This window comes from Gavia stellata, chromosome 4 (genome assembly GCF_030936135.1).
Source record: "Gavia stellata isolate bGavSte3 chromosome 4, bGavSte3.hap2, whole genome shotgun sequence".
In the NCBI taxonomy this organism is placed as follows: domain Eukaryota; kingdom Metazoa; phylum Chordata; class Aves; order Gaviiformes; family Gaviidae; genus Gavia; species Gavia stellata.
The window spans coordinates 16496329-16515970 of NC_082597.1; the positions used below are offsets into that span (position 1 = coordinate 16496329).

At 44.0% G+C, this 19642-nt stretch overlaps 1 protein-coding gene across 1 annotated transcript in view; it reads right to left on the reverse strand.

Moving 5' to 3' along the window:
- Positions 1-232: 232 nt before the first annotated feature.
- The window catches only part of LAMB1 (laminin subunit beta 1), a 44283-nt gene continuing 24873 nt past the window's right edge, over positions 233-19642 (reverse strand). Inside the window, exons 24-33 of the mRNA XM_059816349.1 lie at positions 11258-11627; positions 9372-9556; positions 7887-8128; positions 5691-5894; positions 5154-5298; positions 4187-4394; positions 3828-3969; positions 2817-2993; positions 1425-1584; positions 233-546 (exon numbers count right to left, since the gene is read on the reverse strand). Of these exons, the coding sequence (XP_059672332.1) occupies positions 410-546; positions 1425-1584; positions 2817-2993; positions 3828-3969; positions 4187-4394; positions 5154-5298; positions 5691-5894; positions 7887-8128; positions 9372-9556; positions 11258-11627 (1970 nt within the window). The 3' untranslated portion in view covers positions 233-409. The remainder of the gene's footprint in view (positions 547-1424; positions 1585-2816; positions 2994-3827; positions 3970-4186; positions 4395-5153; positions 5299-5690; positions 5895-7886; positions 8129-9371; positions 9557-11257; positions 11628-19642) is intronic.

A 19642-nucleotide genomic window follows, 5' to 3' on the forward strand; every position in this document is an offset into this window, starting at 1 on the left:
AGTGCTAGCTAATGACACAAGGATGGTATTTCCTCATTCACTTGTAATTTTGTTCTGAGTGACCATCCTATATTTCACAGTAATTGGAGCCCTTATTTAGAATTACATAGTTGGAGCCAAGATTTTATTAGATCTCTAACCAGTTTAAAAACAAGACTTGCTAAAGGATTAATTGATTTACTATTTCAGCTACTGAAAATAGGAAGGAACTTAATGAGTCATACTAGGTACATACAGTGATACAAAAGTACTGTTTATTTTCAACATCAAAAAGTTACTTGTCTTTGGTTCTGTGACTTGAAAGTCAATATAAAACCTGTTCACTTTATCAGGTCTTAGTGAAATGTCAAAAAGAACTAGTGTAATACTTGTAAAACCCATCCTGAACACAAGCATTTCCTGCTCCCATTTATAAGCAAGTGCTATACACAGCAACCTTTTGGCTGATTGTCTGTAAGAGGGAGCGAACTGTCTCTTCCAGCTCCACCAACTGCTTGGCTTTATCTTCCAGAACTTTTTGATTGTTTTCATATGTATTTTCCAAGTCTGTCAGCAAAGGAAGGGAAAAAACAGCTTAGTTAGGGGTGTTTTAATGCAGTAAAATGTAAATCACTATCGTTACGGGTAAACTGCTACTCAAATTTATTTCTCCTGCAGAAGAGAGAATCTGATTAGAAAAAAAAAAGGGCTGGAATGGCACCTTTTTGTTCCTTAACACTGGGACATAAAGCAACAAGGAAGAAATTTTCTGTAAGTGGAAATCCAAAAGTATACTTTGATTCATGTTGAAAATGATTGTCATTCTCTACTGTGTGGTGGCTTTTACAGAACAGTGAAATGTTTTAGCTTGTTATGGTTAAGACTATTCACTGAGTCTTTGTAACTGTGCAGGAACATCTAAGGGGAAGAATGAGTTCCTGACCTGGCAAAAACAGAAGGAAAACTTAACTCCCTCCCTGGTAGTTACGGGCAGATTTCCCCCTCCTGCTTCAATTAACTTTAATTGGCAATGGGAAATGTTAAATTAATCTGTAAACTGGAACTGATGTATCCTGATTACATTTTGTTTTAATAGCTTTTCAGGGTGGGGTGGGGGTAGTACTGTTTGAAGATGGGGGGTCTTGCTTGACCAGGTTAGTCCTCATCCTAAGCATGGTAGCTATGTTCCTTCCCTGTAGTGGTTCTTGGAGCAGTGATAGGTGCCATAATGTCAATTTGTGTCTCACTGGAAGCTTCAGCTTTTTTATAGAAATCTTGGATTCAAAAGACTATGTTGTGTCCATAAGAATAAGGAAAGCAGATCAAACCTCAGTAACAAAGAATTAACTTACATTTTTTCCCTACTGCTGCTGAATAGTTGGTTTAATAGCATGACATTGCTTCATATCCTAAGATGATGACTTACCTCCTCAGAACAGCCTTACCTTTGAGCAGCTGGAGTTTGCTGTTTGCTTGAGCCAACAAGGCTTTAGCTTCATCTTGCAACATGCCTACTTTCCTCCTAGCATCAGCTGACTCTTCTGTCTTCTTGGCAATAAGATCTTCCACTGTTTTATACTTGTCGTTCAGCTCAGTATTGAGGACCTGTTGTTCCAGATTCAAGCACAAGATGGAGCTCATTCAAAAGACAATGCCGCGGGAGTTCGCATTTCCTCCCTCTCTCTTTACTAATCCAGGTCTAAGGAGAGACTACACTGTTAGCTCAGTTAGCAAAAGCAGAAACAGTGTTGGGGTACTTCCTACTTAATAGTTGGGACTCTAAGAGCTGGGGTGAAGATTCGTTAGTTGCCCTTTTGCAGACCTGTGGCTGTTTTATGGCTTTAATACCAACACTTGGCAAGGATTTATGGGATTCAGTTACACAATTCTGTAACTAATGGAAACCATGGCCCCTAGTACAGCTAGAAAGCTGCATATGGTAAAGAACTGGCACTGCTTCTGGTTGAATGCTTGCATCTGGGGAGGAATACCCTTGTTACTCCTCCAGTAATGAGAACAGCTGCCTAGTTTGCGTAGGTGAAGGTACTGGACAAGTCATGATGTTGATTTCTCAGCTGTGCTTTTCTCTGCAAGGTTAAGATTAAGAAGTCCTATGACCCAACTGAATTCAGCCAATAAGTAAGTTAAGAAGCTGTAGCAGTACCAGAAGTCTCTTGTGTTTACTTGACAGCCACCTGAAATACTACTTAGTGTTTGGAAATAATTGACTTGATGGATAATATGTCTCTCCTGGCAGAAAATACCTCTCTGGAGACTGATGGGCTAACTACAGACAACAGATAGGAGCAATGAAACTTCCTATTACAAAGGTGTATAGCAGACACGCGGACAAACACCATATGGTCATAGAGCAAATTTTGCATCTCTGATACTTAGAAATTACTCTGGTTTTATATTGAGCTAACAATTTTTCTTGGTGCTTGATTCTGTATATGCCAAATTCTGGGTGGTTTGTCCTGAACCTGTCATTGTCATAGAACCATAAATACTCTATGGAAGGGGGAAAAAAAAATCACCAGTTCTCCTGTGGCAGACAGAAAAGCTGAGGGACAGGTCTATGAAAGGCTGACAGTGTGATAGCATGATAGGTTTCCTGCAGCTATTTTAGAACCTGAAAACTTCCCAGTACTACTCTCTCTCTCTGTATCTGGTACCGAAGTAAGTAAAAAGCAGCTATTGTTAAGTGCGGGTTTTTTTGTCCCTGATACTTGACCAATAAATGAAATGGATCACATGTGTTCACTAATGTTCCATTAGCCAAACGTGGGGTGAGAATTTTGTTGGCTTTCCTTTAGCATCTTTTGTGAGCTTCTCACCTTTTTAGCTTCTTCAGCATTTTGTTTTGCAGTAATAATTTTTTCTTCTATATTGTCCACATTCTCTGAATTTGTAGCAGCCTTTTGCTTGAGGTCTTCAACACTCTTCTCTAGCTCAAACAGACGTAAGGTAGCATTGTTCAGTGTTTCTTCAGATGCTGCATTTTCAGATTCAATCTAACAGAAAGAAGGATGAGAGTTACATTCTCCAAAGACACTGAATATAATACTAAACTTTCTGGATAAGCCCTGATGAACTAATTAGTTCATGTCCATAGATCTGGTATAAAGCACAGTGTTTTAGTTTTGCTACAAATGGCCAATTGCAGTCAGCGTGAAAGAGCCCACTGCTTGAAGATGGGGTACGTATGGGGCTGCAAAAGCATTAAGGAACATGGTTAAAAAGTACTTGATTGTACACACAATAGTTGCCTAATCCACAGGCAAAACTTCAGACGTTTGACTCCATGTAATAAAGGACGTGTGTAGCTGCGTATCTTCTAAGCTGGCCAAGCTTTTTGGGTATAGATAGCACCCTGGTCTGAGGGCTTTGAGATGAAGTCTGAAAATACATTATCTGACAAGACTACAGCAATTACCACTTTAATCCAGCATTCATTTGTTTTAGTCTCGTGCTGCAGTGGTGGATGACACTGATAGCATGGCTACACCAATACACTACTAGTATGGTGACAGGTATGACTTTCCAGGGATGCTGGCACACCTGCTGTGTTAGAGGGCTACAATCCTGCTCATTTAACTGCAGGGGTGCAGGATATGGGGTGAGAACAGCCTTTTGTTTTCTTTTTTTTTTTAAGAGCAAACAGTCCCCTACCATCTGCCATACTAACTCAAAAGTTTACGTGAAGGCAGGAATGGTTTAGATTCATTTTAAGTGCGGTCTTTGATTTGCAGTACCCAAGAGCCTTCCCTAGACAGGCTTACACCAGTTTCTAAGTATCAGACTTGGTGCTGTTTCTGTATCTTAAGAAATACTTGTAAAGAACTCACTGAGGTCAGCAGGTCTTGAGTTCCTTTAATATCTTCATCAGCTTGTTTGATGGCTTTTTCAGCTGCATTTTGAGCTTTTTCAGCTTCTTCCAGTGCTGCTTTCACCATGTCTGCAGTGACTTTAACATCTGTTGCACCTTTGCTGTGGAGTAAAACTATGTTAATGCTAAAAATGCTTTTACTTTGGAACTGGAGAAAGAAATAGTCATACACTGCAAAGGGCCATTTTTGCCCCTTAGTGAAGGAATGAGAATCTACATCAGGGAAAGTTAAACACTGCATTTTTGATACAATGAAATTGAAGTCGCATTCAAGCTCTTGGTGATGGAGAACGGCTAATACAGAACAGGGTTGCATACCTTGCTTTTTTAGCTTCCTCCAGTAGCATTTCTGCTCTGGCAATGTCTCCAGCGCTCTGCTGCAGAATGACCTCAACATCAGAAAGGCTTTCTACACGCTCACGAATATCTTCTGTCAGGGCTTGCAGCTGCTGGGGAGTGCTTGGCATCTCCATGTTCAGCACTTCATTAGCCACTGCCTCAATGCTATCCAGGTCAGCGCTGTCTTCTAGTAGATGGAGACAAATGACAAAGATGTAAGTAAAAGCTTCCCCCTGTCAAGTCTGGGTACTCAAATTTTTGTCCAACTGCTCCCTTAAGAAGGAAGATCATGGGAAAACTTCCTCCCCCAGACTTATGGAAAATTAAGGTGTTAAAACTGCTTCCTCAGGGTGCAACTTCCCTCTCAGGAGAGGCCCAGCAGGCGTGTAAGCCCTGCTGGCACAGCTCTCTTGGAAGCCAGTTGAAGATCTCTGTGATTAGCTACACCATGCTGGGCTGTGGGGGGAGATGTGAGCCCACAGGAAACAAAGCCAACAGCTGCACATAAATCTATTTGTGCTAACAGTATACTCAGCCTTGTGCAAACAGGGAAGGAATGGGTTGGCCATGCTGCCGCTTGCAGGCGAACAAGGCCCTCATTTAACCTTTACCTGCTTTCTTACAGAGAGATAAACTCACAGTTTCTGACTTTCCTCCCCTTTAATAGTACTTTGTCTTTCTAGCCACAACTTATGAACACACTTGGCAAACTACAGAATACAACAGCCTCAGCTGAAACGAATGCAAGAACATGTCCCAGTTTGCTCTCACTTTCCTATTGTCTTGGTTTTCTCTTGTTTCCAGATTTCATCATACACACTGTCTGGCTGAAAGGGGGTGGGGGAGGAGACACAACTATTGCATTACCCCTTAGAGGATGATTCAGAGCTAAAGATAGCTTTCACTATCCCAGAATTAAAATAGAATTTAAATGTAAGATTTTTACGCATTAGGAAGTCTCTAATCTGTTTAATAAGACTTCTCAGATCTTCATTGCTTCTGTCCACTTGTTCTTTTGTAGCATTGGTTTTGAGCAAAACTGCTTGTGCGTTTTGTTTTGCTTCATCAGCTCTCTGTTTCGCCTCAGAAACCTAAAGAGAGGAAAATAGAAGGCTTGACTGCATATTTGCTTATGCTTTAAGGCCTGTTTTAAAACAAAAATTCAGTTGGAGTCAGAGGTAATAGTAATGAGAAATGCTTTTTCTCATAAAACTCACAGAACACTTTTAAAAGCTGGCCATGATCCATACCACCAATGCTAGTTTAAACAACTCAGCCTAATGTTTACAGTGATCCATGAAGGTTCACTTTAGCAAGCTCCCTTTCTGAGGATCTTTACAAGCATGATAAAGTTACTTCGAAAATACTTTTCAGTTGTGTAAGCGAGGCACATACTTTGTCAATTAGTGTCTAAACTTGTGTTAGAACTGAAAGTTGTTTGGTTTTTTTTTTTAAATATCTAACAGTTGATTTGGCATATTACCATTCTGGAGAGTTGCTCAACTTCTGCTAATGCACTGAGGATGTCTCTGTCAAAATCCATGGCTTTCTGCCAGGCATTGTGAGCTACGGTCACCAGCCCGTCACAGCCAGGTCCTCCACACTTCTTCTTTCCTTCATCTGTTCGACAGTTTAAACCACCACACGCGGACTCGGCACACGAGGCTCCTGCAGGAGTGCCACACGTCTGCAGAGACACATTAGACAAGGGAAGCAGTCACAGCTTCGTTTCCATTGCTGAGCCGTGAGGTGGATGGAGTAGGACACTGCAAGTAGAGCTGCAAGCTGGAGGTGGTTCCTGCAGCAGGTCCATACCAGCATGACTTTAATCTTTCTTCTGTGCCCCCCTGCACCTTCCTGCCTTTAACTTGCTTACAAATTCCCTGATGCTGAAGCAGCTGGAGCTTATGAGGGAAGCCTTGCCTTGCTTTCATCATCCACTTTTTCTGTACATCATCTTTCACTGGACAGCTGCCTTTAAGCTTTGGTTTCAAGCTGGAAGCTACTACTGTCTGTATGCCTTTTGTTTGCATTCAGTCTTCACTACTGTTGGAGGAAAAACTGGCCATCCTAAGAAGCTATTTTATAAGGAAGAAAGTGTTTAGTGTAGTAGTTTTAGAGTAGTATCTTTTCCTTTGCTCTAATGCCCTAGAAATGAAAAAGAAGCTGAAATGCTCCAAGTTGAACAGGAAACTTTTTTTTCATCTCCCTTAAAAAGCTGTCCCACTCCCATCCACCAAATGTTTGCTCTGATTTCATCTTTCCAGAACACTTTCCAATTTGTGAATTGTTGTCAAGGTTGTGTTCCCACAGAAAATTTCAGGGTAGACTTTTTTTTTTTAAAAAGCGAAACTATTTCAATCAGCAACAATGTATTGAGAATTATCCACTTCTTGGTCAATTGTTTCGCAATGAAATTGCTCAGGAGTTGTTTTAGCCAGAGGGAAAATAGGAAAATTCCCCATTCTTGTGAGGTTCTTTTCCCTTTCCACCCCACCCCTTTTGCCAAATGATAGTCACTAACCCATGTACTTTGCAGCCAAAAATATCTCTCTGGGAAAACCTAGGGGCTGTGCCAAGTTAGCTGCAGCTGTCTCCTGTGAAGTGTAAATGAGGCCCTCTTACCTGTTTGGCATGCAACCCTGCAGTAGCTAGAAAGCAAAAAAAATTTTTTTGTGTGTCCCATGATTACACCTCCAAGCAACTCAGTGTTTATGGCCTTGATAAACATCTACCCAAGATTTTCAGTCCTCAAGAACAGTTAGGCAGGAATGTAAGGAAGGGAAGGGAAGCTAAACAAAAAGATGCCTCTTTCTTCCCTCCTAGAAAAAAAGGAGGGCTGGGGTAGTTGGGAGGGATGACCGTAGTTGTAAAGGACAGGGGACAATTCAGTATGTGAAGAACTCGTCCTCTAACGCAGGCCTGGCCTGCCCAGGGGAGTTAATGAGCAGTCCCCTGCAGCCTGCCTTCACGCAGGATTGTTCTCTGAATGCAGCTGGCCGACTTCAAAGCGAAACCGAGGGAACATCCAGCCTCTCCCAAGAAAAAGCCACCCTTGATCATATTTACAGATGAGCAGGCAGCTTCAACAGCGAAAATGCCCTTTTGATTCCAGCTCCCTGTAAGTTCTGCTTTGTCTCAAGCACGAGGATGGGAGCGTGGTGATGCTGAGGAGGGCGGCCCGTCAGCGTGGGTAGAAGCACTGCCTGGCTGGTCGCTGCACCGGCATAGCGTGTACCCTACAGAGCTGCAAAAATGAAGAGAGGAGCCTAGAGAAAGCAAGCACGTGAACTGAGAACAGGCTTAAGAGGATGGCTCTCTCCAGCAGACTTGCTACAATTTTCTGCATGTGGGAGCTCTGTCCACAGCAAAGGGCATTGGATTAGACCCGGGGTGATGAAAAGATGGTGCTTTGTCAGGGCTGGGAAGGGTAGGAGGGAGACTAACATGAAAAGCTGGTGCCTGAAAGCCAGTAGGTCTCAGAGCCCACCGATTAAACAGTCCTGTTCTAGCCTGCAAAATACCCCATCATCCAAGAAACATGCACTTTTCATGAACAAACTGTATCTTAACACTCTCAAGCTCCGAACAGTTCCTCCCTGCCTGTCACTTCTTCACAAACCCGACTTTTTTTTTTTTTTTGCTACAGGTTTTATACCAGGAATTCTCATCCACGTACCTTCTCAGCCACTTCAGAGAGATCAAGGCTCTGCAGCTTGCCTGCGAGTTCATCCAGAAGGCGCGACTGCTCCTCTTGTTTAGCCTTGAACTGGGCCTCCTTCTCATTGATTAAGTCTTCCACTTCCTGCCGTGTTTGCGCTGACAGCTCCACGGCGCTATCGGGGTGAACAGTGGAGGCATTGACCCTCTCCTCTGCCTCCAGGGACATCTGGAAATACTTGGTGATACTGTCCAAGGCTCCTGCAGAAATCAGATGGAGCTGCTCAGAAATCTGTTAAGTAACCCAAAGTAATTTGTATTACAGAGGTTGGCAGATGACACATCAAGGTTAGCGATATGAATATCAAGTTAAATGAAACGCTAGCCTTTGCAGCTATATTCAGAGCCATTGCAAGGATGACAGAATTTGGCCTGTTGTGGGGAAAAAAGAAAGTTCTATTTTTTTTGATTGATTGACAGTGTGTCAAGTTTGCTGGATTTTGAAGTTAAGCCTTTCTCTGACCCTCGTAACTGAATTCTGCTTGCCCTGAGGGCAAAAGGAGATCCAGCCTTTTAAGTTTACAGGACAACAGTCTGTTTTCTAAGGATTCACTTATCCCATTAGTTCTTGTTGCCTGCCTTGAGATGTCTGGCTTATGGAGTCACTGCTTGGAAACTAGTCAGAGCTTTCCTAAGAAACAACTGCATGATGAAAGATGCTGATTTATGGAACTGTTAGTTTTGGACAACTCCCGGACAGGCCTTGAGCGGGTGTGAGGGACCCCACAGGGGCAGCCACACTCTGCACCTCGCGGCAGCTTTCCTCTGCAGAATGCAGCAAGCTGGGGACTCCCCCAGGAAGTTCTACATCCTACTTCGCTCCACAAAATCCCACGTTCACTGGAAATAATCTCAGACTTCCTGCAAAGCAGGAAATTTAAAAAAAAAAATATTAAAAATCTGTTGTTTCAAGTTGGAATGAAGTCAGCTTTCAAAATTTCCAAAGAATTTGGTGATATTCCTCTTTCTTTCTCCAGCAAATTTTGGTTCTTGGCATATTTCAGTGTGCCAATGGGCACTCAAGGCTTGGGTGGCTCGGAAGGACTGAGCCCTTACAGTGTGCTCTTAGCCACCAAGACCCGGGTAGTTTTTCAAACCAGAAACAGCATTTTAACAGACTGGGGAGAGCAAGGAAGATCTTGAAATCTGTCTCACTTTCAGCTATTGTGTCTCATCTAAAATTTATTAATCGAGAGCCTTTAAGACAATTCTGTGCCCCAAGAACTCGCGCTGGCTTTGCAGTGTGCAGAGGGAGAGAGAGGGGGTGAGGGGGCAAATCAAAATTCCTGCTGCATCAGCAACTCTGCTCATGCACAGAAAGAAGCCGCCCTCCTAGGAACTGAGTTTCATTACAAGTTAGAAGATTAACCTGGTATTTAAAACCATGCACTAATTAAATCTTTGGCTACCCCACTGCTTTCTCCCCCTCCCCTGTGACACTTACCCCGAACATCAGAGATCTTGATGAACTCTAGCTGTTCTGCAAGTTCTTTCACCACATGGTCTAGGCTTTTGGCATCTGTCTCCAGCACGCTCAGGTCAGTGTCTGTGCTATTGCTCTTCACTGCTAAGGCTGACAGGTTTTCTTCAATGTCAGCTATCTTAACTGTAACATCTGCTGTCAGCTTTCTGTAAAACAGAGGTACAGGACTCAACAGGGGGAGGAGGAAGGGTTGTAAGCCTCGGTGCTTCACTTCACTGGAGAGTGGTGGCTAGAGCCGTGCTGAGCTTCTCCCACAGCAGGACCTGTCCTCCCTTGGTGGAGCTGTAAGTGATTTGTAACAACATGCCTACCTAGAATACTGCTTTGTTTCCTTTATCATACAAAACTACTTTTTAATCTACAGCACGTTTATAAACTCAAAGCACCAAATTGCTCAGAAAACAGCTGCTTTGTGTAAGATTAACTGGAGGCAGATTCCAGAGGACTGGTGTAATGCTCTTGTATCGTGGCAACTGCATAGGTCAGAGTTGACTACTATGATCCATACATAATTTGCTTCCCATCCCACACAGCTACAAATGCAGTTTTGATTACTACGAGCTCATGGGACAGATTTGAACTTCAGGAAGCAGTGGGGGGAAAGCCTTAGTTTTAACACAATAGATTCTTTTAACTCGTCTGTAAAGATCCCTCCTCACCAGCTGTTTCTCTAGGGCTATGAAGGAAAACCTCCCGCCCTCAGCATTCAGCATGGCCTCAGTGAGCCACAGAGCAGGCTTTAGTTAGTGGGATAACCCTAAAAGGAAAAGCAAGTGTATGTTACTCGTCAATGCTGCTGCAGAACAGAAGTGGGCATAGGAAGCTACTCCCATCCACGGTGATCCCACCAATCCCAGTGTTTCCTCATTCTGAAAGAATCAGGCAGTATTTAAGCTCTACGATCAATTTACAGCCCCCTCAATAGCCCAGAAGCCTGTTGTTTTCCAGCAGTCCTCCAAAGCCAAGTATTTCTTTTCATCCACAGAGGAGCAAGAACAGATATATATATATACCTACATTAGGGAAATGCAGCTCCTCAGCTGCTCTGACCTCCCTCAGTACACACACAGCACAAATGCAGCAGCAACCCCCAGCTCTCCAGCTGGAGAGGGGGATCTAGAGGGCACAAGCGCATCCCTAATTGAGACATTTGTGGTTTAATCCTTGCCCCTTTGCTTTGTGCAGCCCCCTTTACAATGCACAAACAAGCTCGAGCAGTTGCATACAGGGCTAGAAAGCATCTGTAATCCTACTTGATGTTAAACTGCCCCATCTCCAAAAGCACAAACTACCATCTTTTGTATGCTTACCCCTAAAACAAAATACAGGACTCCCACCTTGAGAAAAATGGAAACAATCCTTCTTATAAAGCTAGTGCTTCCCCACACACACACCAAGTGCTGAGCCCAAGTTTCCAACTCATCAGCTACACATGGAAATCCAGGAATTTAATCTCTCCCCTCTTCATTCTCTTACATAATAGCAGCGTTTGTCCTTTGCCCCAGGGGAGTGCAAGGCAAGCATGAGTGGCTCCGCAGTAATTAGCTGTCTGATCCACAGTGGGAGCAGGACAACCCCTGGCCGAGAGCATGGTAGCTGCACTGCTCCCACCTTCCCCGGCCAGGTTTCGGCTTGTGGGACCGATGCTCACTGCCGGCACCGAGCATGGCGAGGTGCTCCACCAGTGCTAGGAGCCGCAGCGTACCTCGCCCAGCTGGAGGAGTGGGGCCAGGGTGTCCTCAGCCCAGCGTGGGGGCATCAGTCACTCAAGTGAATCCCAGCTCACTGGCACTCCCACTCCTTCCCACACTAGACCTACTTACCCACGTAACTGTGACTGTACTCACTCTGCTTCCTCAAAGAGATTCCCAATGTTCTTCAGGGGCTCGGCAGCTGGATTTTGAGCGATGATGGTTTTAATTTCACTAAGCTTCTCCTCCAGGGTGTTGAGTGTTTGTTGGTATGGGCCAGTGACTCCAGTGATTTTGAGGGCGTTAGCCCTATCCAGGAACTGCTGGGTCCTATTAGCCAGCTCGCTGATGATCACGTCCCAGAGGGCGAAGCACTGGTGGCACGGCACACAGTCAGGGAAGAAGCCTGAGTAGCCCCGGGAGCACTTGTCGCAGCGCAGCCCTTCCACCCCTTCATTGCAGATGCACTGCCCGGTGGCGCGGTCACACTGCGGGGTCTGGATGCCACGAGGGTTGCAATCACACGCTGGAAGGAGAAAAAAAGCATGTGTGAAGGCTATGGTGAGGGAAATGACAGTGATGTTGGCAGGGAGGAAAAAAAAAAAAATGGTTATAATGAAGTGGTGAAATGAGTATAGAAGTGGTCTGTGTCTGGATTATAAAAAACTAATTATGGATGTGTCTGCTTGGGTATGGGGGAACCAGGGCTGAGTGTGAAAGGGGAGAGAGATAGGGAAATATAACTAGGGGAGACCAGAATTTGCGTATCAGAAACAGGCACAATAATGGAGCAAGTATGGAAACTTCTTGCAATGTTTGGATGTCAACTGGATAGCAACTGAAGACAAAGATCCCAGTTTCACTCCTACAGTGAAGAATAAGTAGGGCAAGGCTTTCCAGACAGGAATAGAAATGACAGGCAGGCGCATAGCAGAGGGTTTAAGAGCAACACATAAGTGAAATGGGAAAAGTGAACATGGAACAACCATTTACTGACTCGTCCAGCACAGGGGTAGGGGTCAACTGAGGAATCTAACAGATCAAAAACCAACCACCCTCCCCTGCACCTCCCACAAGCAGCACAATGAAAGGAGATGATAGCTGATTACACAGTACTTAGTTAAGTGGTCAAGATCCCTTCCACAAGACACTGTGGGTGCTAAAAGTTGAGGTGGCTTCAAAGATGAACATGACAAATTTATGGAGTAACAGCCTTTGATAGATCTTCTATGCAGAGGTACAGGGCCTGGCTCAGGACATACTCCTGCCACGGATGGTGGGAAAATATTCATGATGTCCATCAAGGAGCCTGGCACTGGGCTGACGTTTTGGGTATACAGAAATAGGTAAAAAAAATCAAGCAGTGAAAAGTAAAATAGAAAGAAAGAAGCAAAACAAAGAATGTGGTCATGGGCAGCCCTGTCGGAGGGGGAAGAGGGAGGTCTTCTCCAACACAGGTGCTAACAACCAAAAGCCTACACACTGCTTGTCACCCTCAAGTGGAATGAGGATTAACAGGTTTGGGGTTTTTTTTAATTATTTCACACTGTGAGCATCATCTCAGGAGTTAATAGTCACACCTTCCTGAAATGGACTTTCATTCTCATTTTATTTTTGTTACTGTGAACACCTACCTATCTTTATATGCTGGTCAGGTTAAGACCCAGGGGCTCAAGATGGTTGCCAAATTGGAGTGATAAGGTTTGGGCAACACCCTTTTTTAACAAGCTGTTAGAATAAAGACGCAGTTCTTTGGCACTAACCCACGATGAAGAAAAGTTACTCAATTAACTTAGTGATGCACTGTCATTTCTAAAAGCACAGACACACTTTGTACACAATAACGCTATCAGGAGAAGCGTGTCCATGCAGCAGGGCTGCCACTTGACCTCTCCTCCTCCTTAATTATACATCAGCAGCAGAGGAAATTATCAACCTGCGAAGCTTTTAATAAAAGGACGGCAGCAAAGAACAAAAAGCGAGGCCTTGAAAATAGGCAGGTCATCTACCTACCATTGTGGCAGAGTACACCCGAAGCAGGTCAAGCACACATTCCTTGAACAGGAAAAGGACTGCAATACCTGATAAAAGCCTTCACTTACACATCCATTTACCAGGCATCCTTGAAGGATGTTAATGGCTCAAAAAGGTCCATAAATCAATTCACACACCCCAAGCACATGCCCCCTTGAAAAAAGGGCAACACACAAAGCCGTTTTCAAGATTGTACATTGTTTGCTTCAATGCCAAAACACAGTGGTGGTTTTCAGTTCAAAAATTACACAGAGTCTCAGCAGAACAAATCGCTCCTCAACAAAACGACTTTCTTGTACAATGTGAATATGATAGGCAAGAGACAAAAATAACTTCTGCTGCCTGCACAATTGAGCAAAATGGTCCTTTGTTCTTTGAATTATACCCTGACACAAGAGATTGTTTTTACTTTACATCAAAAGTGCTTAAGTAGTCAACTCACCATGGAATATGTTCCCTGCAGGCAAACCCTCGAGTTCCTGTTTGAAGGAGGTCAGTTAACCCTTCTGTCAACTAATAAGGCCCTCAGTATAATGATGAATTGTCCAAATTCCTCTGCATAGAAAGGGGCTAAATGGCATGTGTTTTTTCTCAAAGATCCTGAGATCTGATCAAGTTACATGAATACTTACTGCTGGCAAATCAGATCACTATATTTACTTGCAGATTTAAAAAGCTTAAAGTGAAAAAAACCCCCATGTTGGTAATTCTACTCCTGAATACCTGCGTGTTCAGGAAAGGCAGATGACATGGCTTTATAGCATTTACAGGGTAATGTGGCTTCCAAAACCTCTGGAGCCAGAAAATGCTGGGGAAGGTGAGAGGAAAATTTAAGTACTAACTCGTTTGCAAAGTGAAAACCCAAACTCCACGGCTGCCTGTTGGAAGATGACAAAGAACAAAGAAGTAATTTATTCTAAATGCAGCAAAACAGTTGGAAGAATCATCACATTTCTAGAATTCTACAAAACTTCCAAACTGAGCATTGTGGGACCCATGAGAAAATTGTACAAGGCAGCTAGAAACATTGCTGTGGGTTCTTTCTCCATTTTAGAATTCTCCGTCAAGCCCAGAAGCAGGCAATTCTGGCTCTGCATTACCTCAGTAGTGTGAATCCAACATACATAAAATGGCTTTCAAAAGTGCTGGTTTCACACTTGCTCTTTTCTTTTCTTCATGATCTTCCCAAGTCATTAACTGTGCACGGGACCGCCCTAGCTTTCAAACCAAAGGTAAAACTGAAGATATTTTTACCTCTATTTTTAATTAAAATCACATAGTTTAAAGGAAAACAAGAAAAAAGCCTCCCTCAGTACTGGAATAAGAAGATTCCAGTCGATTTTATTTTCTTTTCATTTTGAAAATTTGGGAGGCATTTCTACATGTTGGTCTCTCTAGCTACAGCCCTTGGACATTCCTTGCTGTGGCACTGACTGAGACATTTTTTAAATTCTCACAAAAGCATCACTGCTCCTCTTACAGCTCACGTCCTGTGAGTAAACCCTTTGTCTCACAAATGACACAGGCATGCCAGTTTGCTTACATGTGATCTTCTTTTTTAAAGTCCTTGACATTAGCCAAGCGCTTCCACCAGAGATGATTGAAACCATCTCTGTTCCTCCATAGAGTCAGTCTCTGAGTACTTTTATTAGAAGCTGGGGCCCAATTTCTGGACACTGTATTAATAATTAAGTTAAGCCAGCCAGAAACCCACAGAAACTGCCCTCCAAGGTCATGTGGAACAGGACCTCCACCATCTCCAACCCCTCTAGTGGATGAGTCCCATATCCTGTGCCCTGGCCACCACCAACAGGCTATTTTAAACCCCAGCAAGGAGCACATCCAAGGCCATTGCAGAGATCATCTTTCCTTTACACCATGGTGAGGATCAAACCCTCCACTGACTTCAGCTGTGGCCAGTTCTCAAGAGGAGGAAAGCAAGCCCAGGCCAAGCCCGTATAAAACCTTCTAGGGTAGTGAGGAGCGCCTCGAACACCGTGGGCCACCAGGCAAATAGCTCAGTGCGTAGGTTTCACATCGTTGCCTGCCTGCCAAGAACACACTGGCTTCAGTCTCTGTGAGATTTCACAGCACAACTTTGTCCTAAAGTAACAAAAAAGCAACTTAGTCCTAAAGGGATAAAAGCACAGTGACACTGGTGGGATCCATGTGAAAGGAAAGGAGGACCTCCTAGCCGGCACAGGCTGGAAAAGCCTGGTGCAGGAGCGGCAAATAGCTCATGGAAGAATAACTTGAGTTACATATCCATTGTTCATGACAGTGGATGCACATCCACCAAAAGGATTCATGTGACATTTGATTGTCACCGCCAATGAACTGGGATGTGAAAAACATAGACACCCTGATTCCTATCACCTGCTAGAAACAGAGCAAACACCATGCCAGAATGATCCAGCATGCCATGCCCAGCATCGTTTTTGGCCAGAGTACCCCAGCATCGCTTCTAGCCACAGCAGAGTTCTTGCTCCTCTAACACCTCCTTCATTAATGTCCAACTATTTCTATGGCCACCATGTGAGTCAACTCCTATGCAGTCCAGTGCTAATGATGCTCTCTGTTACAGCAGTTTTGCTTCTGACGTACTCAAACAGACTAACTCAAACACAATCTTAAAAGTATCGCTTGACTCTGGAGATTTCAGCTCTAACCAGCACACTCAAAAGCCTGATGTAACACCTGAGTAGATGTAACACATCCATTTTTAGCATATGTCTGGTTAATTTGATTTTTTTCAAGAAGAACAAGAAACACACAGGCACATCTAGGGATGCAGAAGTGTTTCAGATATTACTCAGTAGCTAGTGATGGCTTTATACTCCACTTAATATAGTATATGTGGAATAGGGAAAGACATAAAGTCCTATAAGCTCCTTTTAAATGCCTTGCCCATGCTTACGTGACTAGAAATTGGGAAAAAAGTGGTTCATTTTGCACCGCAAAACCACACAGATGTTGAGTTTACTATGAGAAATTTAGATGCCTTCACCAGTCTGGGTTGGAAATGGCCTTCAAGACAAATATTTGGTTACTCTCCCTTCATAGAGATGGGTGGACCAAGGCCAAGGTGAAGGGCTGCAAGTTAACACAGACTGGGCTGCTTGCTTTGAAGATCTGTGTTAGACAGGGATCAAATCTGCCCCTGGGTAAGCAGAGCAGGACGCTGCAGTACCTCCCATGGAAAATACAGTGGAGGAAAAGAAGTCTTTTGAAATCATTGGCCAAAGATTTAAGGGTTTTCAAAGGAGCATTTACTAAATTAAACAATAGGTTTCTGTTTTGAAATGTCATTTTGGAACTGGGTGTATTATTTTCTTTAATTGAGTGTTTAACTCAATCAGATGTTCTTCTGGGGCATACTCCAACTTAAATGAAATCACATTTTTGACAGGAAAATTTTCTAGCCAAATTCTTCAGTCAGGATCTGCTGATAAGCAACTTATGAGTATAAAAGATTGTAGCTGTTCACAAATGCATGTGCACATATGCATTCCATTTAAACTACTGTAATTTAATATGTGGCATATTTACATTTCACTTAATTTAAACTAAGGTGTGTCACAGCAGTTGATACTACAGGTGAGAAGATATAATGGATACTGCAAGGGCTGTATGAAGATCAGTCTGTGTTTAATGCCTTATTGCAAGTTGTTAGGAACAAGCAAGCGTCATACATCACCCTACACAGAACAGAAATAATTTTTGCAGAAATATTTTCTTTACTGCTTAAGATCAGGGATGGAGAGCATCAATGCTCCTCCACAGCAAAAAACCAAAGGGTTTGTTCAAACATGATTTCCTGGCATCATTTCCCAGTGGTAGTGAGGCACTATGATGATAAAACCATTCAGCAATTTGTAAGGTTGAAAGTTTTGCAGAGTTAGCAAATTTCTTCTGAATAATCAGCTATTGATTCAAATTACCCTGTAAGCATATTGCTAACTCCTCAGTGTTACAATTTTCAGTACGAGTGTTAAGATAAGATCCCAGCCTAGAGTTATTAGAGTTGTGCTGCATTTTAACATGCTAGTAGACCTTGCCAAGAGGGTGATTTTCTGGAAACAATCAATATACATTACAATATTTTAAGACCACAGGTCAATTGAAATTAGGGAACTCAAAGTGAAAATTATATTTTTTTTTAGTGTAGAATTTGTCCAACTTCCTTTAGACACTTATCACAGAAGGAAAAGAAAAATCGGCTAATCTTTTTCTCCGCACCGTAAACACCTCCTATAAAAGCAGCCTACGTGACTAGTTTAAGACCCATGTGTTAAATTAAGACTACAAAGCCTATTCTTAAATGGCAATGGGGTAATTTTCAGTGAACAGATGTTTTGGCACCAGGTACATAACAAAGACTAAAAAGTGAGAAAAACAACTTTCTGCAATGTCTGCAATGAGTATTTGATAAAACCTTGACTTTTTTTCATCTTAGTTCAACTAAATTCTGTTTTTTACAATAGGGCTTGATGCTCAAGTCCAACACAGAAAAATACTGACACAGGCATGCTTCTTGTAAAGGGGATATAGCAATACAACCTAACTTTCAATCTCATACAGTACCTTTTACTAACTGCACTCTGTTCTTTTTGTTCAATTTATTGAAACAGTAATGATAGTAAAATTGTCATCTCCTTTATATTATAAGAAACACATAAACTTCAAATATCTAGTGTGCAAGGGCATTGTTTGAGCTGCCTCTGCAGCCCCACCGTATCTCAGAGGCTTCCTCAGAGCCTGCAGCCTCCTGCCAGAAATGCGCTTTGCGGGCTGAAGTCGGCGCAGAGCTCAGCATGCTGAGTCCTGCACTTTGGTTGCCAGGCTTTGGAAAAGCTCCAGCAGAATGCCTGGGAGGCTCGAGTTTGATGAAATTTGTAATCCTATTATTTACTACCTTAGCAAGGATTTTTATGCACACGCACATGTTCACGTGCAGGCTCGCGCAGAGCTGCATATAACTCGTAGCTGAAGCAATGGCCAGAAGAGTCCTGCAAAGGGTCTGGCACAGCCCCCCAGCAGACGATGCTCACAGCACAGCTCCTGCCCACTGTAATCCTCATAGGGACCTGCACGAGGCCGAGAAAGACACACTGGGCTTCTACCTGTCCTCTATGCCTCTCCTGTGCTTGTTTCAGGCATTATGTTATATTAAACGAGTAACTGTTGTGCTTTTTTAAAGCACGGGGTAAGCAGTCTCCGAAGACCCAGTCCTACAGACTCTCTGCAGTGTGCAATCCCCAATGGACATCTGTGGGTGGTGGGAGCATGCCCAGTACTGAGGGGTCGAGATGCTGCCCAAATGTAGGCACCCAGCTTAGCTTGGTCCAGCGGTTTGGTCCCAGCGTGATCTCTGGGGACATGCAGAGACACCAGATGACGCCTTCTCTCCACCGCAGGGAGCACAGACTGCAAATCAAAGCACCCAGACCAGGTGCAAAAACCTGCCTCCCCCAGCTTCTGCTTCACCATTTCCAATCTGATTTCTAGAAAACAAGTCACACGCAGCAGCCAGCAATGGTCACTGCCACTGATGGGGACAGCGGGGAAGTGTGCCCTGGAGTCTGTTTTCCAGGGGAGCATGCTGGGACCTGGGGGCCACATCCACAGCTCAGTGCTGCTGCGAGTGCCTGGGAACCCGTGGCTGGCTGCGGCCCCCGACCTGCCCTAGATGGGCCATTTTGTACATCTCCACATAGCTGTGTCCAGAGGTTATTTGCAGGCACTTATGTTCGCATCACCTCACTTTTTTTTTTTTTACTAATTAAAAAATTTGTAATGGGTGTCACAGCAACATGGGCAGTACAGTCCCCATTTCTCAGCAGGAGCTCGTGTCTATTGCCTGAAGAACTCTTGTGAAGAGCTCACACACTACTGTCCCTTGAGTGCTGCACCCTGCGATTTGCAACCTTGAGCAGAAGCCACTTGCCCTGGCCGGAGGAGGATCCCACCCTGGAGTCATCGGGACTGACGTCTACAACTCCGCATCAGGTCGGTGCCTGCAGCAAAGACTGTCCATCCATACTCACACAGCTCACAGCTCTCTCTCCATTCCCCATCCAGATCAGTTTGTATTTTCTTCCTGAACACGGCCTAAAATGTGGCCATTTTGACTGCTTGGGCCAGCATGAGCATGCCACTGAGGGCAAACGCCACGGTCAGGAGTCTGTGTGTCTCCTTGCAGCTGGAGACGACGTCTTTGTGACGAATCCTCTTCTCAGTTCCAGCTTCACCTTGGCCGCAGGCCATATTTAAGTTATCTTCCAAGGGCATCACTCTGTAACTCCTTAAATGGCACAGTTTTTCAATTTGCCTGCAAACCGCTTACCATGGAGAGCTGCTACCTGCCCACGCAGCAGCTGCACGTCTGCCAGCCTGAACATCACCCCTCCGCTCACTGGGACTAAATGCAGGCCGAGAAGTTGCTTCTCTCCCTGCTGAGGAAGGACGGGAGACAGAGCGGGAGGCACTGACCTCACCACGCCGGGG